The 25,997-nt window shown below is 37.4% G+C and overlaps 2 protein-coding genes across 3 annotated transcripts in view; one reads left to right on the top strand and one right to left on the bottom strand.

Moving 5' to 3' along the window:
• Positions 1–2,567: 2,567 nt before the first annotated feature.
• LOC307168605 (kelch-like protein 10) lies at positions 2,568–6,701 on the bottom strand (the record flags this gene model as incomplete). The annotated part of the gene is made up of 8 exons (XM_079888734.1): positions 2,568–2,679; positions 2,793–2,884; positions 3,201–3,317; positions 3,493–3,642; positions 3,859–4,056; positions 4,436–4,858; positions 5,306–5,795; positions 6,559–6,701. 8 exons carry the CDS (start codon positions 6,699–6,701, stop codon positions 2,568–2,570), a joined length of 1,725 nt encoding a protein of 574 aa, XP_079744860.1.
• Positions 6,702–11,371: 4,670 nt separating this feature from the next.
• The window catches only part of map3k5 (mitogen-activated protein kinase kinase kinase 5), a 62,930-nt gene continuing 48,304 nt past the window's right edge, over positions 11,372–25,997 (top strand). For both annotated transcript variants that reach the window (XM_079887489.1, XM_079887490.1), the window contains exons 1-2: positions 11,372–12,571; positions 25,343–25,482. In XM_079887489.1, the coding sequence (XP_079743615.1) occupies positions 12,175–12,571; positions 25,343–25,482 (537 nt within the window). In that variant the 5' untranslated portion in view covers positions 11,372–12,174. The remainder of the gene's footprint in view (positions 12,572–25,342; positions 25,483–25,997) is intronic.

Below are 25,997 nucleotides of genomic sequence, written 5' to 3'. Positions count from 1 at the left end.
TTTTTTATATCTATATCTGCAATAGATTGCAATACACTGCATTAAAAAAAAATTATATTGAGTTCATACATAAAAAAACACAAAACAACATATTCTTACCTGTGAAAGGTTATCCCATTTCTTCTGGAATTTAAATCTCTGCGGTTTCATAATGTTGTGGTATCATTGAAAGTGACACGCGATGACCGTTCAAGATGGCGGGCGCACCGTGTCTCTGGAGCGGTCGAATAGCATCTGCGTACAAACATATATGATCAGAACGGCCGCATCTGAGGCAGTAACTGCATCGCAGTACTCTTTCATGTACTGGTTATAAAGTTTACTGTAGCTATGTGCTCCGTTTTTTTGTCATTTGTCCAAAATTCTCATGTTAGATGAAGTGCTAAACAGCTATGTAAGACAGTGACAAATGCTAGACTAAGACACCCTTTTCCGCTCCTCAAATACTAAAAACATTATATAGTGCTTCTTGAGTAAGAAAAATACTGTACTTATTCGAACCAATAGTTCTTTATTTACCTTAGAATTGCAAACAAGCCGCTCTAAACAGCGTGCGGCACTTCATCTTCACTCAGGATATAGGCGGGATGGATTTATGAGGTTTGACTGACAGTTTGATGATCCAATGGAGTTACAAGGTTAAGTCACGAGCTCTTTTTAATACTTTTCATTGGTGAAATTTTTGCAAAACGGCTCTGGCAAAACCCACAGACGGATGGTGACCACATCGATTCATAGAGAGAGAGAGAGGGAGAGAGAGAGAGAGAGAATATATATATTGTCGTGGGGTGGGACCTATTTTTTTACAGTCTATGGGTGGGACATGTCCCCATCACTTTTTGCTAAGGTCGATATTGTCCCCACCACTTTTGAAACATAATGTAGCCTACCAATACAAATAAATAAAACATCTCCAGTTAACTAGCAGAGCATTCATTTAGTTCATTTGTTAAATAAGAGGCGATCTAGAAATGTGTTTGAAATCAAGTGATCAAAGTGCTCGTTGCCACTGCGATCAGTGGCACAGATACTGTGTTCTCTTGTGACATAAGAGTTAAAGTTTCTTATAAACTTCATCTTAACTCCTTCGTCACCATTGCGTCAACATCATTTGTCAGGTAGTTTGAGGCAAAACGTGTGCTAATATTAGTTTAACAACCTATTTGTAATATCTGCACTAGTCAATCTCACTTGTGTATTATAAGAAATATCACTCACCCTATAAAGCCCACAACAATAAGAAAAGCATTAGATAAGGCAATGGGGTTTCACTTTAATGTGTTTTTGTAGTGCAAAGGTTTTAACCAAATTTGAGTTTGGTTTTGTTGTAGCCTGGGAAAACCCAGACAACTTCCGGCAAATTCAGATTTGCTCGAGAAGTAGTCTGGCAAAGAGCTCATTCAAGCCCATTTCCATGGCCTAGAAATCGCGGCACCAATCAGAAACGTTGAGGCGGGCTTTACACAATGCCGATCGCTCTGATTGGTTTTAGGTCTATCCAATTGCGCCCAGAGGCATTTGAGCGACGTCCGTTCAACTTTTAAATGCATTATTATATTCAAATTGCAAACACATGAGGACAGTCTCCATGAAAGACCCACTGGCAGATGAACGTGCTACTACATTTCTCTCCGAAACGGTAGGAAATTAAATTAGATTTAATAGAGGATTTTAACTGTGACACGATGATTGACAGGGCAGTTTACGTGACAGGATGCACGTGACAGATCCGTCCGATAAAGATGACGAAGTAGTATGTCCCAAAGCTTGCCTACTTTTTTGCTACACATTCAAAAGTAAATACATTTTCTTCACCAAAAGAGTACATACTTTTATGACGTAGTGTAACTTAGGCGAATTGGGACGCAGGATATGGCTTTACACGATGCCGATCGCTCTGATTGGTTTTAGGTCTATCCAGTTGCGCCCAGAGGCATTTGAGCGACGTCCGTTGGTGACGCCCCTTTGGAAATGAGTTATTAATGAAGCTTTGCCAGACCATAACTCAGTTACTACTGAGAATGGTCTGGTTTTAACCAGGCTAGTTTTGTTGTTTATTAAAAAAAAAAAATCCCTTGCAAGGGATCTCTACAGCTTTGTTATAAAGCTTTCAGCTGGTTACCAGTCTCCACGTTTTGAGAGCACTTTACACCAAATCCTTCATTCAGAACCCTTAATACATCAGACTAGATGTGTATCAAGGGCTTGATTTCTCTCACTGTGTGTTTCACTGTTAGTGCACATTTACTGTTAAAACAGTTGTTAGAAAATGAGGTTTGTGTTGATTTCTAAATGAAAACCTCACCTCTCAAAATTATATAAATACATTTAAAAAAAAAAAATAAAAAAAAAATAAAAAAAAAATAAAAAAAAAAAATATATATATATATATATATATATATAAAAATAACTATATATAGCCTAGTTATTTTTTTAATAAACAACACTACACCTGAGAGAGTTTAACATTTAGAATACAACCTCTTTTTTGAATGCATTTATTCAGGAAACACAACACTCCATTTGTAGTCAGACTGTCAGATCTGCTAGAGGGAGAACATTCACTGTCAGACTCGTCTGATGTCTCGTAGGGCAGCATACTGTGCCATGTTAGGCAATCCTGATGCTACACAACAGCTCAGAGCACAGCGGGAAATGGCCATTTCATCTGCATCAAACCTGTATAGAAAACAGATGCAGTAAATGCAATGAAATACAGCCTGCATGAGACTTACACTTATATCTAATGCAGTGTGAAATGATCTGTGAGATTTAGTCTTTGTGGAAGTTACCATTGATCTGTCTTCTCATCGTAGCGCTCCACATTAGAGGTGTTGCTTAATCCATTATAGCCTCCGACAGCAAACAACTGACCATTAACTACCTGGATTTTGAGGAAAGGAAAAAGTAAAATGAATAATGTACAGCTAAACTCTTTAATTTGACATCATTAAATCTTATAGATGCAACACTTCAATTAAACATAGTAGAATTTTCTGACTCTTTGAATTAGGTAGATGTTTTTATAGTCAAACACATTGATCTTCGAAGCCTTCAACAATTTTAGGGTGCAACTTTCCACTTATTGTCAACATGGGACCAAAAAAATGTTTTTCCTGCATATTCATTATCATCAAATCATTATTGTAATATTATTTCATAGTTTCACCAGATACAGATATTAACTGTCCACATCTCACCTCAATGCCAAAGCTGCCGCGTGGATTGCACATTGATGCAACATCACTCCAGATGTTAGTGAGTGGATTGTAGGCCTCCGCACTCCGCAAATGACTGGCACCATCAAGACCACCAATCTTTAAATAAATACACTCTTTATTTTTATATTCTGAGCATTTGTATATGCACATCCATGCATGCATTTACAGAAGTGCGACCTTTAAACTGTGATTGTTCCATATTTCTATATTTGTGTCATGGTTATCATAGCTAATTAACACTATAAAACTGATATGTGTGTTTAATACTCACAGCATACACTCGATCTGCATAAGCGACCACACCTAAACTAATGCGTCGGCTACTCATGGGAGCGATGAGAGTCCACTGGTTTGTTTCAGGGTCGAAGCTCTCAGCAGAGGAGAGATACTCTGTCCCAGTAAAACCACCACAGATATAAATCTGACAAACACAAACATAACATGCATGATGTTTGTGCACAATCATCACAGACTGATCAGAAAATCAGTGTTTAAAACAGTCAGTAAATTTTATGATATTCCTTTTCATATTTAAACTATTCCCATGCATGCCATATGCCCATTTCACCTTTCCTTCATGCTTTTCAGGCATTAAGAGTCTCCAGTAGAGTGTGGAATCATGGGTAAGTGCTCTTACCCTGCCCTGCAGTGAGGTGGCGCAGGCGCTACTCCTCTTTTCATTCATGGGTGCCATCATTGTCCACTGATTGGTGTTTGGATCGTAGCGCTCTACTGTTTTAAGCCACTGGTGTCCATCAAAACCACCAATGGCATAAATGAGCCCGTCCAGAACAGCAACACTAATAAAGCCTCGGCGTTCATACATGGGGGCCGCCTACAACACACCAAATACATCAGTGTGCGAACACACACCAATACACCATCTCATTGGTTCTGTCCTATCAGTTGCAAATAAATACAATGGCATTACTATTATTATTTTTCTTAATGGTATGTTTTTTTGACACAGTCATGATGGTAATTCTGGTGTATTGTATTATATTATATTATATTATTAAGCTACAACAATTGCTGGAACACAAACAAAAATGTATCATGGTTTGCATCTATTCTTTGAAGTAATGTGGAGTACAGCACATCATTCAGCACTATGGTCCATGTCAAAGTGCAATCCGGTACCATCACTGTACCACAATACTGTTTTGTGAAGGAAGCTAAATTAAAGTTACATGTTGAGATACAACATTACTCACCTCATGCCAAGTCTGAGTGATAAGATTGAATTTCTTCACACTGTTGAAACATTCCACTTGGTCATAACCACCAATGCAGTAGACAAACTCATCCAGGACTGCTGTACCAAGATAGGCTCTGGGACGCTCATCCTCTTGAGTCACATTGACCCAGCAGTCTGCCTTCACATCGTATGCCTCAACCTTATTGGTGTAACTAGTGCCGCCCCTCCATCCTCCGAAGGCCAATAGGATCGATGAGGGCAGACGTGGACGTGTCAGTTGATGCATGAGTTCTGAGTTGGTGGGTTCATCCATGTTGAAGTCAAACAAAGTCTTCATTGCATTGATGATAACAGGCATGCAGTCTTCATTCTCCATCACTAGTGCATTGCACTTCACATTATTGATGAAGTAGTCTGAGGACATCAACCCCAATCGAACCTGAAGCACAAGGGAGAGTTTAGACTTTCAGAGACTGTTGCAAGACTGTTACTAAGCAGTCGTTTTATGAAAAATGTTTCTGCTTAAAACAAGAAGAAAAAATCTGTCAGAAGGGGAAGAAAAATAAACTTGTTTGCCCTTTGAATTAAGTTTATTTTTCTTACCGCATGCCAGGATTATTGTAGTTAAACTAAAACCCTAAAATAAAATTAAAAACCTTTTCTCGTTTTCGTTTAGTCTGATGTATACTAAAATAACAAACTGAAAAAACTGAAAAAATATGATATTAAATTATAGACAAATTTAAAAATATATATATAAATGGCAAAACCACAAAACAAAATTTCTAACATTTAACTAACATTAAAATAATAGCAGAAACCGTATCTTGATTTAAGAGTTTTAAGATATTTGTAGAGAAAAACAAGACAAAAATCTCTGTTTTACCTTTGGCAGAAGCACGGCAATGTGTTGCCTCCTGTTTTCTGGTGCGTGATTAATCCAGTGGAGGACGGCTTCAAAAACCACCTCCTCCTGTTTGACATTCAGCTCATCCTCACCAATGATCTCCTCCAGCTGTTCCAGGGAGAGCTCCAGGAACTCCTCAGGGACGCGCAGAACCTCCTCAAAGTGCTGCAGGATGTAGTGCTGTGCTTTACAGAGGAGCTTTGAGCAGGAGGAAAAGTCCTCTGTCAACCTGCAGATGCCAATGCAGTTCTCTGGGCATAACTGTGACTCCAGGAACTGACAGCATGCATCTACAAGACCTGAGACTAAGGTCATGTCAGCCGCCATCAAGAGCTCCAACACATTCTCTTGAGTAATGAGCACAGATCTTGTGTACGCATACTGGATAATAAGAGGCATGATGTCTCTGGATATTCCTGGAATTTCACAGAAATGTTGTGGTCTGCTGCAGTTGTTGGAGAAAAGAGCCCTGTGAACAAATTTGACAAAGAATTAATAATGAGCATAAATAAAATAACTTTTCGTTATTTACATTTTAATTTCAGCCAAATTTTCTCATGTAAAGAATCCAATTAGTTTCACCATTGTAAAGTGATCCACTGGAGGCAAGTGTAAATGAGAACCCAAGTGCAGTTTATTATAAACAAAACCAAACCAAACATGAAACAAAAACATGGCGTGGCATGAAAACTCATGGCATGAACATGAACATGAACATGAACATGAACAGTGGTTACAGGAAACAATACTTGACAAAGACACATGGCAAACATGAAGGCTTAAATACACACAAGACTAATGACTAGACAAGGGACACATGTGAACAATGAAACAATGAACCAATGACAACATGACACATCAGACAAGGGAACACATGGCAGGATCACATGGAAACATGACGTGAACAAACCCAAAAACAAAACGGTGACAGATCCCCCCCTCTAAGGGCGGCTCCCGATGCCCAATAAAACCCAAAATCGTGACAACCATTCATTGCCACTCTTCAATTCCATTAAAATGAAGAATTCAATTTCAAGAAAGGGTTTTCCTAGATAGCGTATTTACATTCTTTGTTCTGGCAATACACATTCATTTTCATGCATTTATATATTTGGAAAGCTTTGGCAGTTTCAACAGTATGATGTTAGCAGTGGAAATTATGTATATTATAATTATAATGAATTATTTCTTAGTAATTTGCACACAATTGCAGTTCAAATGCTTCTTCTCACCTAAAGTAGGAGCTGCAGCCACACATGATGATCTTGTGCACTTGAAATTCTCTGTCATTGGACTTGATGATCATGTCAGTGTGTTCGTCCAGTAAACGTGCTTCATCAAACACGTCAAAAGCTGTGGCTCTTATGTTCTCCATGTTCTCTCAGGACTGTAAATGTATTCAGTCTTCTCACTTCAAACTCTGATTAAAGTCACCTCAGGATTTTGCCTTTGTGGGACTTTTTCTCAGAAGAGTTCTATAGAATGTCTCTGTGACATCATAGAAGTAGAGCTTGAATATTTTTTTTTCAGTTTGTGTCTTGGCCACACAATTATTATAGAGTTTTGTTTTAAATTAAACATCTTCACAGTCACAAAGTTTGAAATGATTAAAAAATCAGTGACAAATGCAATAAATGAGGGCTTGAGACGAAAAACCATATAAGTCCATATGTTCAAATTTTGAATAATATTTTTTTTTAAATTTGGACTTTATATATTACAAATATATATTATATTACTTTATATATTTTTTTTTTCTTGAAGATAGACAACAAAAGCTTCCCAATTCTAATGAGATAAGATTTTTAAGTATCAATCTTAAAAATAAAAAGTTAGAGTAATTTACATTACAGAAGAACAGTATATGCCCAGTTAATGTGGAATAACAGTCCAAGTCCAATTCATCATATCACTTTAAACCACTGGAGATTTGATTCCTTTATCTTAGTTTTAATACAGTAACAGAACCTTAAAGAAAATATTAAGCATTTCTTTCTTTCAATTTCTTTTATTTTTTTGCCAACGTAAATCACAGAACAAAAACACAGACAATACGGTACGAACAATGAACAATGAATGACATGAATGTCACACTACCGTTTAATGCACAGGTAGTTCCAAGTCAGTTGAATCACCATTTTTATATTAATGTGCTCTTTTAATTTAAGTGCACAGCCGCACACACACATACGCTGCACACAGAGGCCTAACGTTATTCACTCACACACAATAGACCTGAGATCGCGCTGCACACACACACACAAACAATCAGGAGCACAGAAACTTGTCAATCAGTGCTGCCCGCAAATTTTAGTAATAAAATAGCATTGCTACTGAAACATTACATTTCTCAGCACGGGGGTTACATCACTATTTTGAAGTAAGTTAATTAAACGCATAGCTTCATCGTTAATAGAGGGACACTAAACAGACAGTGGTACAAATCTCTCTCTCTTTCTTCTCTTTTGAGAATTTAAATAAATGCTAATAATTCATTCATTCAAATAAATGTAATCTCGTGCACTACTTTAGCTCTGTGTCTGATTAAAAGTGGACAGAACATGCTAGACCTAACGAGCCGTGACTTGACTAAAATAACCTTAGTCTCCCGGTCAAATGTTGAGCTGCAAACCTCAGTAACAGCTTAAAGGAGAACTCCGGTCAATTTTAACATTGAGCTCATTTTTTTGTAAATTTGGAGTGCTGTCAGTACAGAGAACAACGACAAAAATCGGTGTTGCCTACACCGAGTTATTCTATTTTTAAAATTTGCACCCTGTTGACTTCAATGGGGCAAGTTTTAAACCTGCTTTTAGCCTCTTAACATCCTTGATGTGTCATTACAAGTGCACAGAAAATGTGAGTGATTCCTTCAGAGTGAACACGAGTGAATCTGACTGCAGTAGATGTGAAAGATATGAATAAAAATGATGTTATTTAAGCCAGCGCAAATACCTGTGTTTACATCCTGTTTTCGGTTGAAGTCCAAAGTAGTCGATTGCCGAGTTCACGCGCATAGGCTTAGTTACCTATGATCACGCGCGTGAACTCGGCAATCGACTACTTTGGACTCCAACCGAAAACAGGATGTATTCCTTATATTACCGAAAGCAGGTTTAAAACTTGCCCCATTGAAGTCAACAGGGTGCAAATTTTAAAAATAGAATAACACGGTGTAGGCAACACCGATTTTTGTCGTTGTTCTCTGTATTGACAGCACTCCAAATGTACAAAAAAATGAGCTCAATGTTAAAATTGACCAGAGTTCTCCTTTAATAACAGCTTTAAATGGTCAATACTGGCAAATGACCACGGTATAAGTGGGTTAATTCACAGCTAGCTGTTTATTAAACAATTTTAAAGCAAGACGCTAAGGCAAAGAACCGCCCGATGTGAATCAGAGGTATTCTATGGCAAGCCGTTTTAGTTTAAATTGTACCCAGTGTTACTCGTCGTAATTGCATTTTTACTAGTAAGAATTGAATTAGAGAGCTCTACAATTCAATTATTACTAGTAGCAATTACAATTAGAGAGCTCTCTAATTCAGTTACTACTAGTAAGAATTACAATTAGAGAGCTCTACAATTGAATTGTTACTAGTAAGAATGCAATTGCAGAGCTCTTTAATTCAATTCTTACTAGTAACAGTTTAAATAGAGAGCTCTCTAATTCAGTTGTTACTAGTAAAAATGCAATTACGACAAGTAACGCTGTAGCAGTTTTCATATCATCAAGGATATGGCATATGGCAAGCCGTTTTAGCTTAAATTGTACCCAGCGTTACTCGTCGTAATTGCATTTTTACTAGTAAGAATTCAATTCAATTCAGTTCTTACTAGTAACAATTCCAATAAGAGAGCTCTGTAAATTAATTTTTACTAGTCATATTTCTCCATTGACTTCCATTCATTTTTAATTACAGAGCTCTACAATTGAATTGTTACTAGTAAAAATACGAATTAAAGATATGTATAATTGCAGAGCTCTGTAATTGAATTAAAGAGCTCTCTAATTGTAATTCTTACTAGTAACAGTTCAGTTGTAGAGCTCCGTAATTAAAAATGAATGGAAGTCAATGGAGACATATGACTAGTAAAAATTAATTTGCAGAGCTCTCTAATTGTAATTGTTACTAGTAAGAATTGAATTAGAGAGCTCTGTAATTGTAATTCTTACTAGTAGTAATTGAATTAGAGAGCTCTCTAATTGTAATTGCTACTAGTAAGAATTGAATTGTAGAGCTCTCTAATTGAATTCTTACTAGTAAAAATGCATTTACGACGAGTAATGCTGGGTACAATTTAAGCTAAAACGGCTTGCCATACAAGGATTACTAGTACAAAGTGCCCGTGCCAAATCAGTTTTTGTGTGTGTTTTTAGTAGCCTACACAGCAAAAGTTCAGTGACATTTTTATTTGTGCATGGTAGAAAGCAAATACTGAGACTGACATAATGACATACAATAAATATGGAAAATTGAACTACACGATTGAGGGAGCAGGCTACACAGTGAACTCCGAGAAAACGCTACGCTTGAGCAAACAGTTTGTGAATAGGCTACTTATGTAACGGTCACCAGCTGGAGTGCCCTTGAGAGCCACCAGAGGGCACTCCACACTACTCAAAGCACAGCCTAAATAACTTAAAGGGATAGTTCACCCAAAAATGAAAATTCTGTCATCATTCACTCTCTCTCAAGTTGTTCCAAACCTGTATGATTTCCTTTCTTCTGCTGAACACAAAAGAAGATATTTTAAAGAAGTTTGGTAATTAGACAGTTGCTGGTCCCCATTGACATCCATAGTATTTTTGTTCCTACTATGGAAGTCAATGGGGTCCATCAGTCGTTTGATTACCGACTTTCTTCAAAATATCTTCTTTTGTGTTCAGCAGAAGACAGAAAGTCATACAGGTTTGGAACAACTTGAGGGAGAATGAATGATGACAGAATTTTCATTTTTGGGTGAACTATCCCTTTAAGGGTTAACATTTATGGAGTAGCCACACTGTTATTATAAAATGTTTATGAAATAATAAATCACCATTAGTAACATCAGTCAATCTGTTCACGGATCATGAAGAGACTGGACCACAGTGCTAGTCTGGCACCCCCACACTACTTGTATTATTAACACTGTTTCCATTTCATTTAGATGTTGATATGAAAATATTTGTTATTGTTTTTTTAAGCTATAATGTAGCGTTTCAAATGTATGATAATCATATGAAATTTTCAACTTTTTGATGTGCTGTAAAAGTGTGCAGTTCTAGAATTAAAAGTGTGCACTATAATTCACATGGTTGTGTTAATAAAAAATTAAAGTTGAAAGAATGGTGCAGAAACATTATTCTAACCTTAAAATAACATGTTAACATGAAAGAAAGTTTAAAATTTGAATGTTCTTGGAATGTTCCAAATAAACGTTCTTTGAATGTTGTATTGTTTATAACATTTTGGGGAAAAGAATGTTGCAGGAAGGTTATGCTAATCTTAAGATAACGTCCCGGCAACGTTAAGCAAACTGAACATTTCCACGTATTTAGAACATTTCAAATCAACGTCATCTTTCAAAAAATAAGGATTTATTTTTAAATAATATATTGTAGGCCTGAATGTTAATTAAATATATATGGGTGAAGAGTTATTTATTTAGACCAAGCCAGCAACATTTGTTTGTGAAATTTAAAGCAAGATATAGGTTCAGAGGGATTTTGTCAATTTTGTAATTGCAAATCAAAGACCACCTAATTTGGGGAAAACAAAATTAGGTACAAAATTCCAAAGAGAATTTGGATTTAGAATTAAATGTCTAATCCAATTAATAAATAAAAAAAAAATATTATTTAGAGTTCAGAAATTAAGGAAGTTCAATCCACCTGATTCATAAGTAGGCCTATTCATTATAAATTTCCCTAATATGTGTTTTGTTTCTCCAAAGAACAGTAAATAAAACCGTATGCACTAGTTGCTCCAGTAGTAGGCACTCGCAACTGCAACCCAGTCAATGACGCACATCCGAGTCCACGAGACGGAGGAAGTGAGCGAGTGAAGGGCATAGAAATGAGGAGTGTATCGCAGCCTAGGATGGATAGTATGCAGATTAGGACGCACGAGCGCAAGTGTGGGTATTGTGACAGGCCCAAGTGGGATAGCGTCACGTTACGTATTTAATATTCATGACCAAAGTCTTTTCCATAGTAGGATTCGTTAATTCGCTTCCTGCAAGTCCAGAGGGTTTCTCCGCCCCCTGAGCGTGAGTTGTGCTGAAGATAATAATAGAAATAGGGCAGGGTCCAGGAGACAAACGCGCTTCAGCCGAGAGCGATTTCACAACTTAAGTATGACATAAACGCAATGACAGTCAGGAACCTGAAACCCAACGACAGGACTGAGAAAACAATACGCGCTGTCTCGCGGTGAAACGGATTGTGGCGATGCGCACGGAGTTCAGCGATCAACAGAACTGCGTTACTTCGGAAACTCATGCGCTCCGATAAATGAGCGTAAGCTCTTCCCAAACGGTTGTGTTGCAGGACATTGATGAATTTCCAGGAGTGGGATATCGTTTCTTCGAGTCGTGACGCGCGGGTGCGCGAGGAGTCCTTGATCTCTCCAGTTATCCTTCTCTCCAGACATATACTGCTAAGCGCAGCATTTTCATCTATAAATTAAACGATAATCGTCTTTTTTGGTAGGTTGTCGGTCCTGATGACGTCACTCGCGTCACTTTTATTGACTTGTTTGATGCCACTAGTATTTGGCCATCAGGAATGCCAGCCATGATGAAGTGCGCTGGTTGAGTTGCTGTATTGTTGTGGCTGGACTCATTCAACAAGCTAATGAAAAATGAATTCAGATCTGGAGGCCATTTCTCTTTCTGTACCCTCTCTCGGTCAGTCCCTAGACATGATCGGATGGAGTAATGCAGAATCCAGTGGCGGTATGAATCCTGGTGCCGGGACCTTCTGGCACGACCCCTCAATCTGCAAGAGTGCCCACCCTGGGGTGATCAGCTTGCCCTCAGACTGTGGCACCTTGTTGACCACGGGTAAATGTAAAAGCCGAGCCGTAACAGTGGCCTACGTGAGGAACTCTGAGACAAGCCAATCTCTCAGCTCAGAGAACATGGCATTACAGTGTCTGAAAGATGCTTGTGACATCGTGGGGTGTAAACTAGATGTAATTCCCTTTGGAAAGCTGGACTTTGGTGAAACTTCAGTTCTTGATCACTTTTACAATGCAGGTAAGTCTACTGAGAGATCCTTGGGAATGTCCTGCAAATAAATGTGAATGCCATTTGCTTAAAGCTACACTGTGTAACTTTTTTAGTTGATTCTTAGCAAAAAACACTTAGTTCTTTCAAAAATATGTGCTCATTAATGTATATTTACTTCTTTCAAGTAATAAAGTATTCTCTTAAGTTTATAATCTGCCATTGAAAGTACATACGGGTGAGGGGTTCGAATGCCGGTCGCCATGTTGCCCCTCCATCTTGAAACTACATTAGCCAAAGAGGGACATACCTGTAAATTCAAGCTTCGCCTTTTGCGTTTTTCACTCAGTGACACCGTGACGAATGCGAGGGGGAGATTACTCGCGAGCTCGCGAGTGCCGGCAGATTTGAAAGATAGTGTGTGTGTGTGTGCGTGCGTACTCACATTTGAAAGAGAGAATTAAAACGTCAACGCGACAGACAAATCAGCAAGACCATAGTCAATATTGGAGTAACTTTTCCCAGATGGAAAGAGCTCATGAGGAGAAAAGATTTTAAAACGGACGCCGAGGTTGCCTGCTTTCTTCTCGACAGGTAATTCAGCCTGTTGTAATTCATTTGTGTAAATTCGAAGTTTTATTATTATTATTATTTATTCGAAGCTTGTCTAACCATAGCATGGTTGTGCATAACGCCAGAACGACCTCTAGTATAACTTCATCCTCGCGTCAATGGTGAAAAAGTATTGTTTACCTTGTAACATAAATCTGTGCTGCGACGGATCACAGGTGATGAATAGTTTTAAAGGCGCAATTTTTTAAGCTATATATAAAAAAGGACACTGTAAATTTGAGTTATTTTTAATTGCTTTTACTTTGTACACATTGTAACGTTAGCCTAATCTGATTATGCTGGGATAGCTGATTCCAAGGGTGACGTTTACCTCCTGACATCTGTCCTGTAGTTTTATTCATTTTAGACGTATTGTTTATTATTGTCATGGACGAAGTGATAACTGGAAGCCATGTTAATCTAGGAATAATACGGCCACCGTAGGAGTGAAAACGCCCTCGGAATTGAGAGGAACAGAAACTAATATTCACTGGGTAATCATATACAATTTCACCGCTAGATGGGGGTAAAAATCACACAGTGTAGCTTTAATCAACTTAATCAGTGTGTTGACAGCTCTAATGCTTGGTTGTTGCAACCTTTACCGTGTATTAGTTTGGTTTGTTTCTTTCTCTTTGGTTTCTATCTTGTTTTCCAGTTCTCACCTTTTCCAGTAAAGTTCTCAGAATGAAATGATATGTAATGGTATCACTCCCCCTCAAACCCGCAACCCAGGGTGGAGTGCTGTTGAATGGAAACAACGTTTTCCTTGGCAACTTAAAACTTAATGTAAACAGTTGATCGGCAGCAAAACCAGAGAGGCACAATCTGGTTAAAAATGTTAAAGTCACCATATCACCATAACTAGAGTTGTATGCATTTCCATGGGTGTAACCCCTTTCCTAAGTCTAGAGGAGCTGTTGAGTTTTTACTTTTTCCCAAAACACTAAATAACAACAAACACCACCACATTCCTCACCTGGGGTCCATTCTTCGCTCCTCACTTTATACATCCGAGATGATTTGACAGATGCCAGATCATATAATCTTGATAACTGATCTCTGGATAATTTGGTTCTTCAGTCGAATATGTGGATTTGATTAAAATGTCTGGACTAATTTGTCTGATATTACTACGCATTCTTGTGTTCATTGGAAAGGGCAGATATATCGATACTTGAAACCATGATTAGCAATGCAGCGATTGGCTGGCGGCAAGACAGCAATGCAATGACATCATATTAAAAAAGAACATCACACACCTGACGAAAAACTTTCTGGACCTTTAAAGGGAAACAGCCAAGTGACCAAAACGACATAAAAGTTATAATAGTTATGTACTCTTTGTTACATGATTCCCAATTATTTCCATTTGGAGCAGATTTGTATGACGGCATTAATTAAAGTTTTTTATGGGTCAAGAAAATGTTCTAATAGCACATCAGATAATAATAAAATTATTATGTAATTATTCCCTCATGAATAAATCTCTCAATCATGATAGACTAAACAACATTACAATATTATTTTCTTATACATTTTTTTAAATTATTATTATCATTATTTTAAATTATTCTTGTCCCTGGTTCATTAGGGTACTCTTGTCAGAAAGTAGCAGTGTCTGGGTCAGACTTTAAGCATCACCAAAGATGCATTTAATCCTGTTTCCATGAAATAAGCTCCTCCCGAGCAGGTTCGTTTAAGCCTACGGATCTGTTGCTATGACAGCAACTCCGGGATGCTCTTTGGAGAAGCTAACGATCCTGGATCATGGCAAACCGTCAACAATGGAATCCAGATAGCTGAGTAATACACATACAAAGAATGGGCCCCTGAACACCTGTTTGTTACCATGCATTGCAAGATTATCCAAATCCATAAAGTTATTACTTGCAGTGACAAAAGACTGAATTTGAGGTATTTGATTAAATAATTTAGAATTTTTATTTATTTTTCCAGATTGATTAGTTATTGAGAGTCCTTGAAATTGTCAGATATTTTGGGACAAACGACTTAAACTCAGTAAATCAAGAATAGTTGATTTAATAACACCCATAACTGTAGAATAAGTGAAAGGACCGTACTGAGGTAAACTTAAGTGATAAAATTAGTTCATCATTCATTAAGTGCTAATCCTTAGCTCTTAAATATTTAATCTTGTTCTTGATCATTGTCATCTTGTTTGACCTGGTTTCTTTTAGACGCTCTGATTTGTTGCCTGGGGTTTTCTGAATCTGTCTGCACATTGTTCTCCGTCCATCATTTGTAAGGTTAAGGGTTTGATGTTCGGTTTGCTTTCTCTGCACAGAATTCTCTGTGTTTCACCATAGTTTGGTTCCTCTTGTGCTGTTTCATCCATGTGGCCTTTAGGTTTAAAAACTCAAGAGGAGTAGCTCTGTCTTATGTTGGACACGGAGATGTTATGTTGGCAGTGCTTAGCTGAAAACCTCAGAATTCTTTACTATTGGTTTGTAGCATTTCCAAGTTTCGTAAATTAAACGATGACTTTAGATCCTTGTGTAACCTTATCCTGTCTTGTGCACTTCAGCAAGACTGCAACTCCTGACCGCACTATCACATGAGTTTAAAGGAACAATGTCATCACCACTATGTCACTCAAAACATGTATGACTTTCTTCCTTTGCTGGAACACAAAAGAATCTCATTTTTAGAAGAATCTCATTTTTTCTATGCAATCAATAACGGCATGTTGTTACCAGGGGCTGTAAAAGCTCTGAAAGGAGCGAAATGCACCATACAATACAACTCTTACACTACATCCAAGTCTGCTGAAGACATACGATAGCAATTGTGTGAGATCCAGTGGCTCACAAAGGGTGAAATATAGATAATAATACAAATTCTGTCATCATTTACTCACCCTCAAGTTGAATTTCTCTCTTCTGCTGAACACAAAGGAAGATATTTTGAAGGATGTGGGTAATCAAACAGTTGATGGGAAAAAATACGGTAACACTTTATTTTGATAGTCCCTTTTGAACGTGCTATTGACTATAAGTAACTTTGCAACTATATGTCAACTAACTTTCATTGGAGTATAAGTAGACTGTCTGCTTAATATCTGCTAACACTTTATTGTGATGGTCCTCCAACAGACACTCTACTGACTATAAGTAATTTTGCAACTACATGTCAACTTAATCTAACCCTAACCCTACCAGTCTATTAATACTTAACTAACACTCTAATGAGAGTTAGTAGACATGTAGGTGCAGCGTTACTTACAGAACGTGTTAAAGGGACCAAAATAAAGTGAAACCAAAAATACTTTTGAAGTCAATGGGGTACATCAACTGTTTGTGTACTGACATTCTTCAAAATATCTTCTTTTGTGTTCAACAGAAGAAAGAAACTCGTACTGGTTTTGAACAACATGATGTGATGACAGAATTCAATTTTCATTTTTGGGTGAACTATCTCTTTAGTAGTGACAGACCAATGTTTCATCTAATGCTTGACTTTATTTTGAGATTATCGCATTAGCTAATTTTCCATTTATCAAAAGTGGTTATTCATCACAGTTTACTGAAAATGCACAAAAAGGCATAATAAATGCTCATTCTTGTATATTAATATGCATTTTTTATATACCAACCTAATTTTGGCCAGCATCAGTCACCACTGTTTAGATTCTGGTGTCAACCACTAAAACCCATATGAACTTGCATTAAATATGAATGCAATATGAGTTAGACTGTCTATAAATATTCAGTTTTTTCCTTATGAGGCACTGAAGAAACTAGGCTACATACAAAACTGTTTGTAAGAAATCCTCAAGTTTATCAGAAATGCAAAAAAAATGCATGCTTTTGTTATCATTTGCATATTTTAAGATGCCTTTTTGGTCCATAGATGCATTTCTTTATTATTATTATTATTGTACACGTTTGATTGTTTTGATGACTGCATTATCGCATTTTTGGGGCATGAATGTTTTGTCTGTCGATCAAAGGAAGCATGTTTTACATAGTTATAGCATTTTTTAAATGTTTGAACATGTTTTAATAGTGGATGTGTGGGAGGGTAATTGTACTTCTGGACTCTGAGAGTTTTTGAAGGAAAAAGGGTTTGCGGTGGAACGCAATCTTATCAAAGGCTTTCTCGGTCTGATTACAAGTTTACTGTTCCCTTGTATATTATGGTTATCTCTCTGCAAGGGCTGGTGATCAGATAGAAGTCTCCTTTGGAATTTGTATGTGGAAAGTTAAAGATGTGTGGTGATTAAAGTAGGTCTGACTTTGTTTTGTTGTGCAGTACCATCAACAGGGTTTACATGAGCACACATGGGCTGCATAAGAATACTGTATATTGGGTGGAAAACAGTGAGCCGAGTAGTACGTACATATTCACAATATTCATAAAACATTAGGCAATAAGTACCCGGATAACCTACCACATCCGGTGCACAACTGATGGCCACTTTGCTATCCCATGAGGCCATGGGAGAGGAGTTGTCAATCACAGAATCGATTCAACATGACTAATGTAGTATGTCCAGATTACATACTTTTTTAACGGTCATTGAGTAGAAATTTTGCAATTTCTGACGCGGCCTTAATTTTTACTCAACAATTAGGGATGTTTAAGGTGTCACTTCTACTATTGTTCATACTTGAAGTAAAAGATTTAATCGACTTGTGCTAGACATGAATGATAACTCACATCATGTGACTTGTGGAGGAGAGGTGTGCCGTTACTTTTCTACGGGATTTGGTTTAATAATACTGAGACTTGGAAGTGGGCTCATTTGATTTGGACTGGTGAGTAGTAGCAACAAATTAGCATCGCAAATTAAGGTTTCATTCGTCTATGTGTAAATGTGTGGAATAAGTTTTTAATTTTAATTCCTCAGTTTGTTGTTCCAACTCTAAAAACTTGTAAAGTAGTTTTTCCTCTTAATGCTGTGGGAGAATACCAGTTATTAGAAACGTGTCATCAAGATGCTTGGCAGCTGCAGAGAGATTCTGTTTCCAGTGTTGTTCTCGTTTCTTGCACTTCACTGAACTCAGTAAATGGCACATTCCTTTTCCGTCAAATGAGGCCCCGCTACCTCGCGCCGAGTGGCTTTCAGATCCATGTCCTTGTTCAGCAGTTCAGCTAAAAACACCTGAGAGCTTGAGTGGTTCCTTTAATTATTCGGTTTAAATGTACTCTAAAGACTGTAATGAGACTGTCCATATAGTTGTTCACGTTTGCTGTTGAAAAATGTAAGATCAAATGTATAGATTTTTAAAACAAATGACTAACAGAATGTGAACATTGATTGGAAATTAATGTGGGTAAATATTTGGAAAAGACATTACAAGAGGAATGGCAGATAGCAGTTCATTTGAGATAGCAGTCATCCTAGATGCAGGGCAGTTTTAGACAAGTTGCATTTGTTTACTCTCTGTAAATCGTAATGGAAGTCCTTTACTAAATGCTGATCACATTTCTCTAACCGAGACTGCCACTGTAAAGCCTGCACTTTCACACAGAGATTCCGGAAAATACATGGATAAAGTGACCCGGGTTCGTTTGATTTTGGTTCATTCACACTGCCAGTGAGTTTCCGGAATCACACACAACCCGTAAAAATCCCATAAAGACACGTGACATCGATGTAGTGCTGCACGATTAATCATATCGCAATTGCAATCGCGATCGCGATGTCAAGCCTACGCGATTATATGACGCAAAGCTGCGATTTTATATTAAATAAACAAATTAGCGCTGTTAACGCAATTAACGCAGCATCTGTTAATTTTTGGCATCCTTTGGCAAGTGTTACATGATCCCGCTCTTATTCATGCAAATGCTTTTAAACCATTCATGCGCGATAAGACAAAAAAGAGCGCGCTGCCTGTGACGCACAGAAAGACTCGCGCTAATATCGTGCGTGCGCACAAAACAGCATGCCAGAGTACAGCTCTCTTTCGAGCTTGAACGAACAATAACACACAATTATGCCAAAATGTCTTTTTGTCGAGTATCTTCATAACATAAGAGTAGTCTTATGATGAACGTGAAGAGTTGTGACTCGTGAGAGAATGAGTCGCGTGTGAGATCCGCGTCTCTGACATCAGCGCAGCAGCGGCTGGTCTTAAAGGGACAGTACACAGTAGCCACTAATTATATCTGTCGCTAAAGTTAATCAAAGAACAAAGGGAACAGAGAAAAACACTCACTGCTCTTGACTAAAGAACTTTTTTCTTTAGGCAGATTATCACTAATCTGTGTGTGCATTTATTTTCCTTGAGAACCAAGCAAGTAGACTCATGAAACTATTTTTTTATTATATCGCATATCGCAATCGCAATATTGACCTCAATTATCGCAATATGACATTTTCCCCAAATCGTGCAGCCCTACATCGATGTGACTTGTAATGTCTCAGCAGCGTCTTAAGTTTGCTTATGAGCTGCGACTTCTCTCTCGAGAAACCACTCTTGTGCATTTTTTTTCCTCTGATTTGATCATAAACTTGCGCATTAAGTACCGTTTCACAGCTGGCGAACGATCCCGGCTTCAGCGTCATCACTACGACACGACATTATTACAGCTTTTGTTCACACAGCGGGCGTTCCCGGACTGAACACGGCAAAGTTACTAAGTCCCCGTCCCGGCATCAATCCCGGGTCGTGTTTGCGTTCACACAGAAGGCATTCTGCCAATTTTCCAGCAATTTTCCGGGATCATCGCGCTGTGTGAAAGAGGCTTATGTGTGTTACTGCTCATACATTTTCCTTCATTTTTACAAACATTCTTAATATTTTATTTCGATCTGCCTGCTTTGACAACATCGTGTGAGAACTGAACTGAGCTGGACGATGACATCACTTCATGACATCACTTTTCTCCAGAGCTGCTGTATCGATAAATGAACTAAGGGTCCGTTTACACGACAATGATCTACTAAAAATGGAAAGTTTTTTCCTCTTTATAGATGGCAACGTTATCAAAAGGATCCCAATTCACACGGATCCGCGGAAACTAAAAACGCTGTATTGTGCATCCCAGACAAGTAAATGGTGATGTCACTTTGTAAAGAAAGACTACTTGCCCACGCACACACACGTTCAAACGCGCATGCCTTTAGACTAAACACGTATACGCATGTGCACGCCGTCACCGTTTTCACAGATTCGCGTTTTTGACGTTTACATGGAGATGATAACGGTATCGCTTTCAAAACTCATTTTCAAAAACTTTCTTTTTTTATGTGTTCACCATGTGTTTCTGTTTTCAGTTGAAACCGGTGTCTTGCAAACATCTCCTAAATTAATAACTAGTAATTTTTATAATGGGAAAGAATCAGTACTGAACTTACAAAACTGTTTGTAAGAAATCCTCAAGTTAATCAGAAATGCAAAAAAAAATATGCATGCTTTTGTTATCATTTGCATATTTTAAGATGCCTTTTTGGTCCATAGATGCATTTCTTTATTATTATTATTATTATTGTACACGTTTGCTTGTTTTAATGACTGCACCATGTGTTTCTGTTTTCAATTGAAACCGGTGTCTTGCAAACATCTCCTAAATTAATAACTAGTAATTTTTATAATGCGAAAGAATCAGTACTGAACTTACATAAACTGGACAATGACTTTCTTCTAGAGCTGCTGTACAACCAAAACAATCTGTGTTGCATTATTTTCCTGTTATCACTGTAAAGCTGCTTTGAAACAATCTGTATTGTAAAACGCGCTATAGTAAAGATGACTTGACTTGACAAACTGAGGGATGTGAAAATGACTGACTGTTGTTGTAATCAACAAGAAGTCACAGATGTTCAACGCAAATTTTGTTTTGAACCAATTGCTTGCATGAAGAATCTCATTGTTTTTCACTTTAACAATCGGTTTAATAGTTTCTTCCTACCATATATTTTTAACTTATATTGTATGAATACATCAAAAGAATGTATTATGCTTATTTTAAACATTTATATTCAAATATTTTTACAAAAAGAAATAAGCTTCACTGTAAAAACATGTTTTTCCATTACTTAAACTCATCAAAATAATTTAACCAATTTTTTGAAGTTATACAAGATTCATCCAGGCAAGATTTTTTTTAAAAATAGTTGAAATGACAAAATTACACCACAGAATGAAAAAAACCTGTTCTTTTGGGAATCATCTCCAAACGATAGGAAGAAGTCATAAACTTCCCTCCAACATTGGTGCATGACATAGCAAACAGTTTTAACCACATAAATGACCACAAACTTTTTTGAGGTATGAAACATAACTTATTTTTGTAAGTGTAACTGGATTAATTATTAATATAGTGAGTGTGTTAACCTGCACAACAATACACCATTAACTGAACCTGCTGTTTTGTACTATTATTTGGCGTGTAGCTGACGTTTCATGTTCCAATATGATGGGTTGTTCTTAGAAAAGAATATACAATTTTCAGTGCCACTTTATTTATAAAGCACTATTTAAAACAGCAACTGTTGACCAATGTGCTGTACATGGCATAAACCTAAACACAATAAAATAAAACAGATAACAGACAATAAAACCGATAACATGACACTGTCACTAATTGTCACTAATAAAAACGTTGAATCTTTGCTTGGTATTATAAATGGCAGCTCTCCCCACTAACAGATGCTCTACTAGCATTTATTTACGAGTGTATGCAAAACTCAGCCTTAGTCAGAGGAGATGCCATGTTTAATTACATCCGAAAGTGCAGTACGTTGTTTTCCTGGGTATCAAATGTTCAGCCGAAGAAACGTTTAAAAGTCATTCTGCAAATTTACATTAGAAATGGCCTAGTACCAGGTGTATTCTGTATTAATGTGTAAAGTCAACCATGTAGGCATTAACAATTTACAGATTGAATTACAGGAGTATAGGAACTATAAAAGGTACAAAAACAGGAACTACCTGTTCATCCAAACAATTGAAGGGGAGTATATGGGTAAGCTATGTGAAAACGGGCATTATTCTTCTAGTGCTGTTTGGTGCCACTAGTGAAATTATACACTCCAGTTTTCAGATATTACATGTACTGTACTTCCATCCCTCACAGTGTCGTTTCTACTCCAAAGTTTATAATGTTGGATACCCTATTGGATTCAATAGTCCAGTCTGGCCAATACAATCTGGCGTTTCAGCATGATTGGTTTCTGCCTGTCCAGGAGCAACATTGGTCCTCTTTGTTGGAACAAAGACTCAGTAACTCAGAAAAGCTAAAACTCAAGCTCATTTAAAGCTTTTATTTACCTCATGTACTTTAAGTTTCACATTATTGTAATGTAACTAAATAAATAACCTAAAAGCATAAAGTAGCTGTACCTTGCATTAATTATTTGAGAATTTTCTTTCTTTTTTTCTTCTTCAAAAAGCCATTTGTTGGATGACTCTACCTCTTATTACATTGCTCATTAATATGATTTGTGCACTTTGCTCTACATTACTTTGATGAAAGTGTCTCTTTAGAATAGTTTAGTTCAACTCAGAGAGGTATTGGCAAGAGCAAGTAGTAATGTGACTGTAGTGGCTGTACATGAAAAACTGGAATAGATTTATGTGGGAGAATTTTAACTACATTTTTTCCATGCATGAAATCTGAAACAGATTTCCATGTGTGTATTGGAGTGCTAGATCCTGTATTCACAGCTGGAAATTATCATCATTGTCATTGGTTTCAAACCTGTATGAATTTCTTTTTCCAAAATTCATAAAAGGTGATGTTCAGCAGAATGTTAGTGACTGACAGCATTGATAACATTTCTCATTTGTGGTGGAACTGTATGATTCTGGATAAATTGTTAATCACGATTTTACTTGTTTCAAATAGAGATCACAATTATTGACTAAACAAAATAACGTAACTCACCAGTGCTTCTGACAAAATGTCAAAGGTTGCACTTTTTTTTTACGTGTGTTACAGTGAATTTACCTAAGAAAGTACTGTTTAACAGTATGTAACTTATATGAGTTAAGGTAAGATTTAGGGGTAGGTTCAGGGTTAGTACCTAGTTATATTACCCAGTTGTTGTAATTACTCTAGGAAGTACATAGTATGTACATGGGGGAAAGGACTGTAAAATAAAGTATTACCAGTGTTAATTGCTGCAGTTGATTTGAAGTATTTAATTAATTTGAATGAATTATTTTTAAAAAATCAATTTGAATTAGGACTGCACGATTAATCAAAATGAAACCACAAGTGTTTTGGCAAAGGCTGTGATTTTTTTTAAATGTGTGTCTGGAAATCCAGACCTAAATCTAAAAGATTAATGGTCTGGCATCGACTAATGAAACTCGGCCGGCTCGAGGGGCGGCAGCAAGCGTGCATTTGAAAATCTCACTGCACGCAATTGGATAACACTATGACCAATCACAACAAACCTTATACGCTTAGCTACCAGCGGAGCAAACTGGAAGATTACACTCTTACCGTATCCGGTCGGCAAAACAGCAAAAACGTCCGTCTTGCAAAGGAACGATTCGAGCGGCGTCTTCTGTTCCTGTTTTAGATAAAAAGCCAAGTCTAACTCGTTCACTGTAGCGGCCAAAGCCGTTTCAAACAACTGGTGTTCATCCATAGCCATCTTGCAATGTTTACTAATGACTTCGCCGTCACAGCGCTGTCGTCATCTCGCCTCTGGCCCGCCTCTATCAGATAACCCGCTGTGATTGGTGCAGCTCAGATCGAGGGGCATATTTAATGAGCATCATTACTCGACACCAGAGTAACTCGCTGAGCAAATTCAACTTGTGCTCTCGTGAGAACTCTGGATTACCAGGGTATGTCAGTGTAGCACGGCTCTGTGATCAGGAGTAAATGCTGCTCCATCTGAGCACCAGACACGGCATGCCCTGCAGAAGTAGATAATGCACTTCATTCCAGGAAATCCTGCGACAATATATGGTTTATCTGAGTTCTTCAAGCCTTCCTGGGTATTTTCATGATAATAAAGTATATTTATACTTCAGTGCTAATCGACATAGCCTAGCATTGTTGGACAAGAGGTTCATAAATGCTTCTCATGTTTTGAAAGATGTTTGACACGTGTTGCTTTTTCAAATGCATGTTATAAGCGACTCAAACTCGCAGTGCTTTCAGACGGAGCAAACAAAACTTCCTGTCCACTGTGCAGTTTAAATAGTTCTGGCAGATTTGTCATTAGTTGGTTCACAGTTTTTTAAAACATTTTTTAAATTTTTTTTGTGAAGTTAAAATTGTGTGCATTAAGTTGTATCTATATATTAAGTAATTGAGTAATATCTATATATTGGCATTATATCTGCCACAGGCCAATCTGCTAGATATCGATATTTGCATTGCCACTGAAAAACCTGTATTGGTCGACCACTGCTTCCAGTGGTACAACTCTGGAAAACTGAACTTTTGCTTGTCATATTTTACAAATAGTGCACACTTATGTATTTCAGAGGCAATGTGCAGTTCTGCTTGTGGATATGTGGTTACTCTAACTAGACACTCGCTAATAAGTGTCTCACGCAGAACTGTGAACATATCTCAAAGATCTGATTCCATCAACCTGGCTAAACTCTTCACAAGCTTTTGCAATATCGATCCAGGGCCTTTTAAACATAATTATACTTATCTGGTAGACTGGCCTGAATTATCTTCACATCCTCTGTTTTGATTTATAAATGGATTTGCATATAGAATTTTGATATATAACTTTATAGCAACAGTTTTATCAAACATTTTTCACTGTTGAGGTTCATTTGAATAAGACGACACACAGACACAAATCTCGGGATGTTCATACACTCTTACACATGTCTTTCTCCTCAGGAATGTATGTTGCTTTCTTGCTTTCACTGTCATGTCTGTTTCCTTTGGGTTAACTGAAACAGCAGCTCTGGCACAGATGCATGCAAACAGAGGAACCGACTTCCTGCTGATATTTAAATGCAGTGTGTATGGCTCTGAACACTGAACTGTGGGGACAGGCCCGATCGAACATTAACCACACACAAACACTCAGTAAACTATATCTGTCTGTCTGTCTGTCTATCTGTCTATCTGTCTATCTGTCTGTCTGTCTATCTGTCTATCTGTCTATCTATCTATCTATCTATCTATCTATCGATCGTCTATCTATCTATCTATCGATCGTCTATCTATCTGTCTATCTGTCTGTCTGTCTGTGTCTAAAACATGAACCCTGTCTATCTCTGTTCACAGATATTGCAGTGGTTGAAATGACGGATGCGTTTCGACAGCCCTCTCTCTTCTATCACTTGGGTGTGAGAGAGAGTTTCAGCATGGTCAACAACATCATCCTTTACTGTGATCTCAACTCAGACTCACTGCAGTCTCTTCAGGTCAGAAAGTCTTTTTTTATCTCAGTGTCACCAAGGTCAAGAGTCAAATGTGCAGTTCATGTTGTACTTTTCATATTCTACTAGTTTGAAGTTTAGAGACATAAAGAATGAGTAGTCTTTGTTTTGACTAAATGAGATAACACACAGAAGTATGAGAAGTATGTAGTGATCACCAAACATGTCAACTGTTTAAAGTTCAGTGTTTTTCTAGATTCCAGACAAAGATTTCAGCTCTGCTCACTCTTGGCAAAGCTATATTCTGGCATGAGAAGTATTGAAAGAATTTTCTTTCTACGATTTTTAAACAACATTTTTGTATTTTTTGTATTGTTATGTTAGTAATATGTTGGCACAATTTATATTTGTCTGCAAAACTAAATGTAAACATTTAACATATGCCTTTAGATCAAACGGTTGTTGTTAAGATTATTAAGCCAAACCTTTGACTGGTTGTGTATTACTGCATTAGGTGACCAGGATTTTGCCAAGTAAGACATTTTCCTGGATCAGCAACA

This window comes from Squalius cephalus, assembly GCF_949319135.1.
Source record: "Squalius cephalus genome assembly, chromosome: 12".
NCBI lineage: Eukaryota > Metazoa > Chordata > Actinopteri > Cypriniformes > Leuciscidae > Squalius > Squalius cephalus.
The sequence above is the reverse complement of the archived record's forward strand: the minus strand, read 5'-3'. Positions and strand labels throughout refer to the sequence as shown.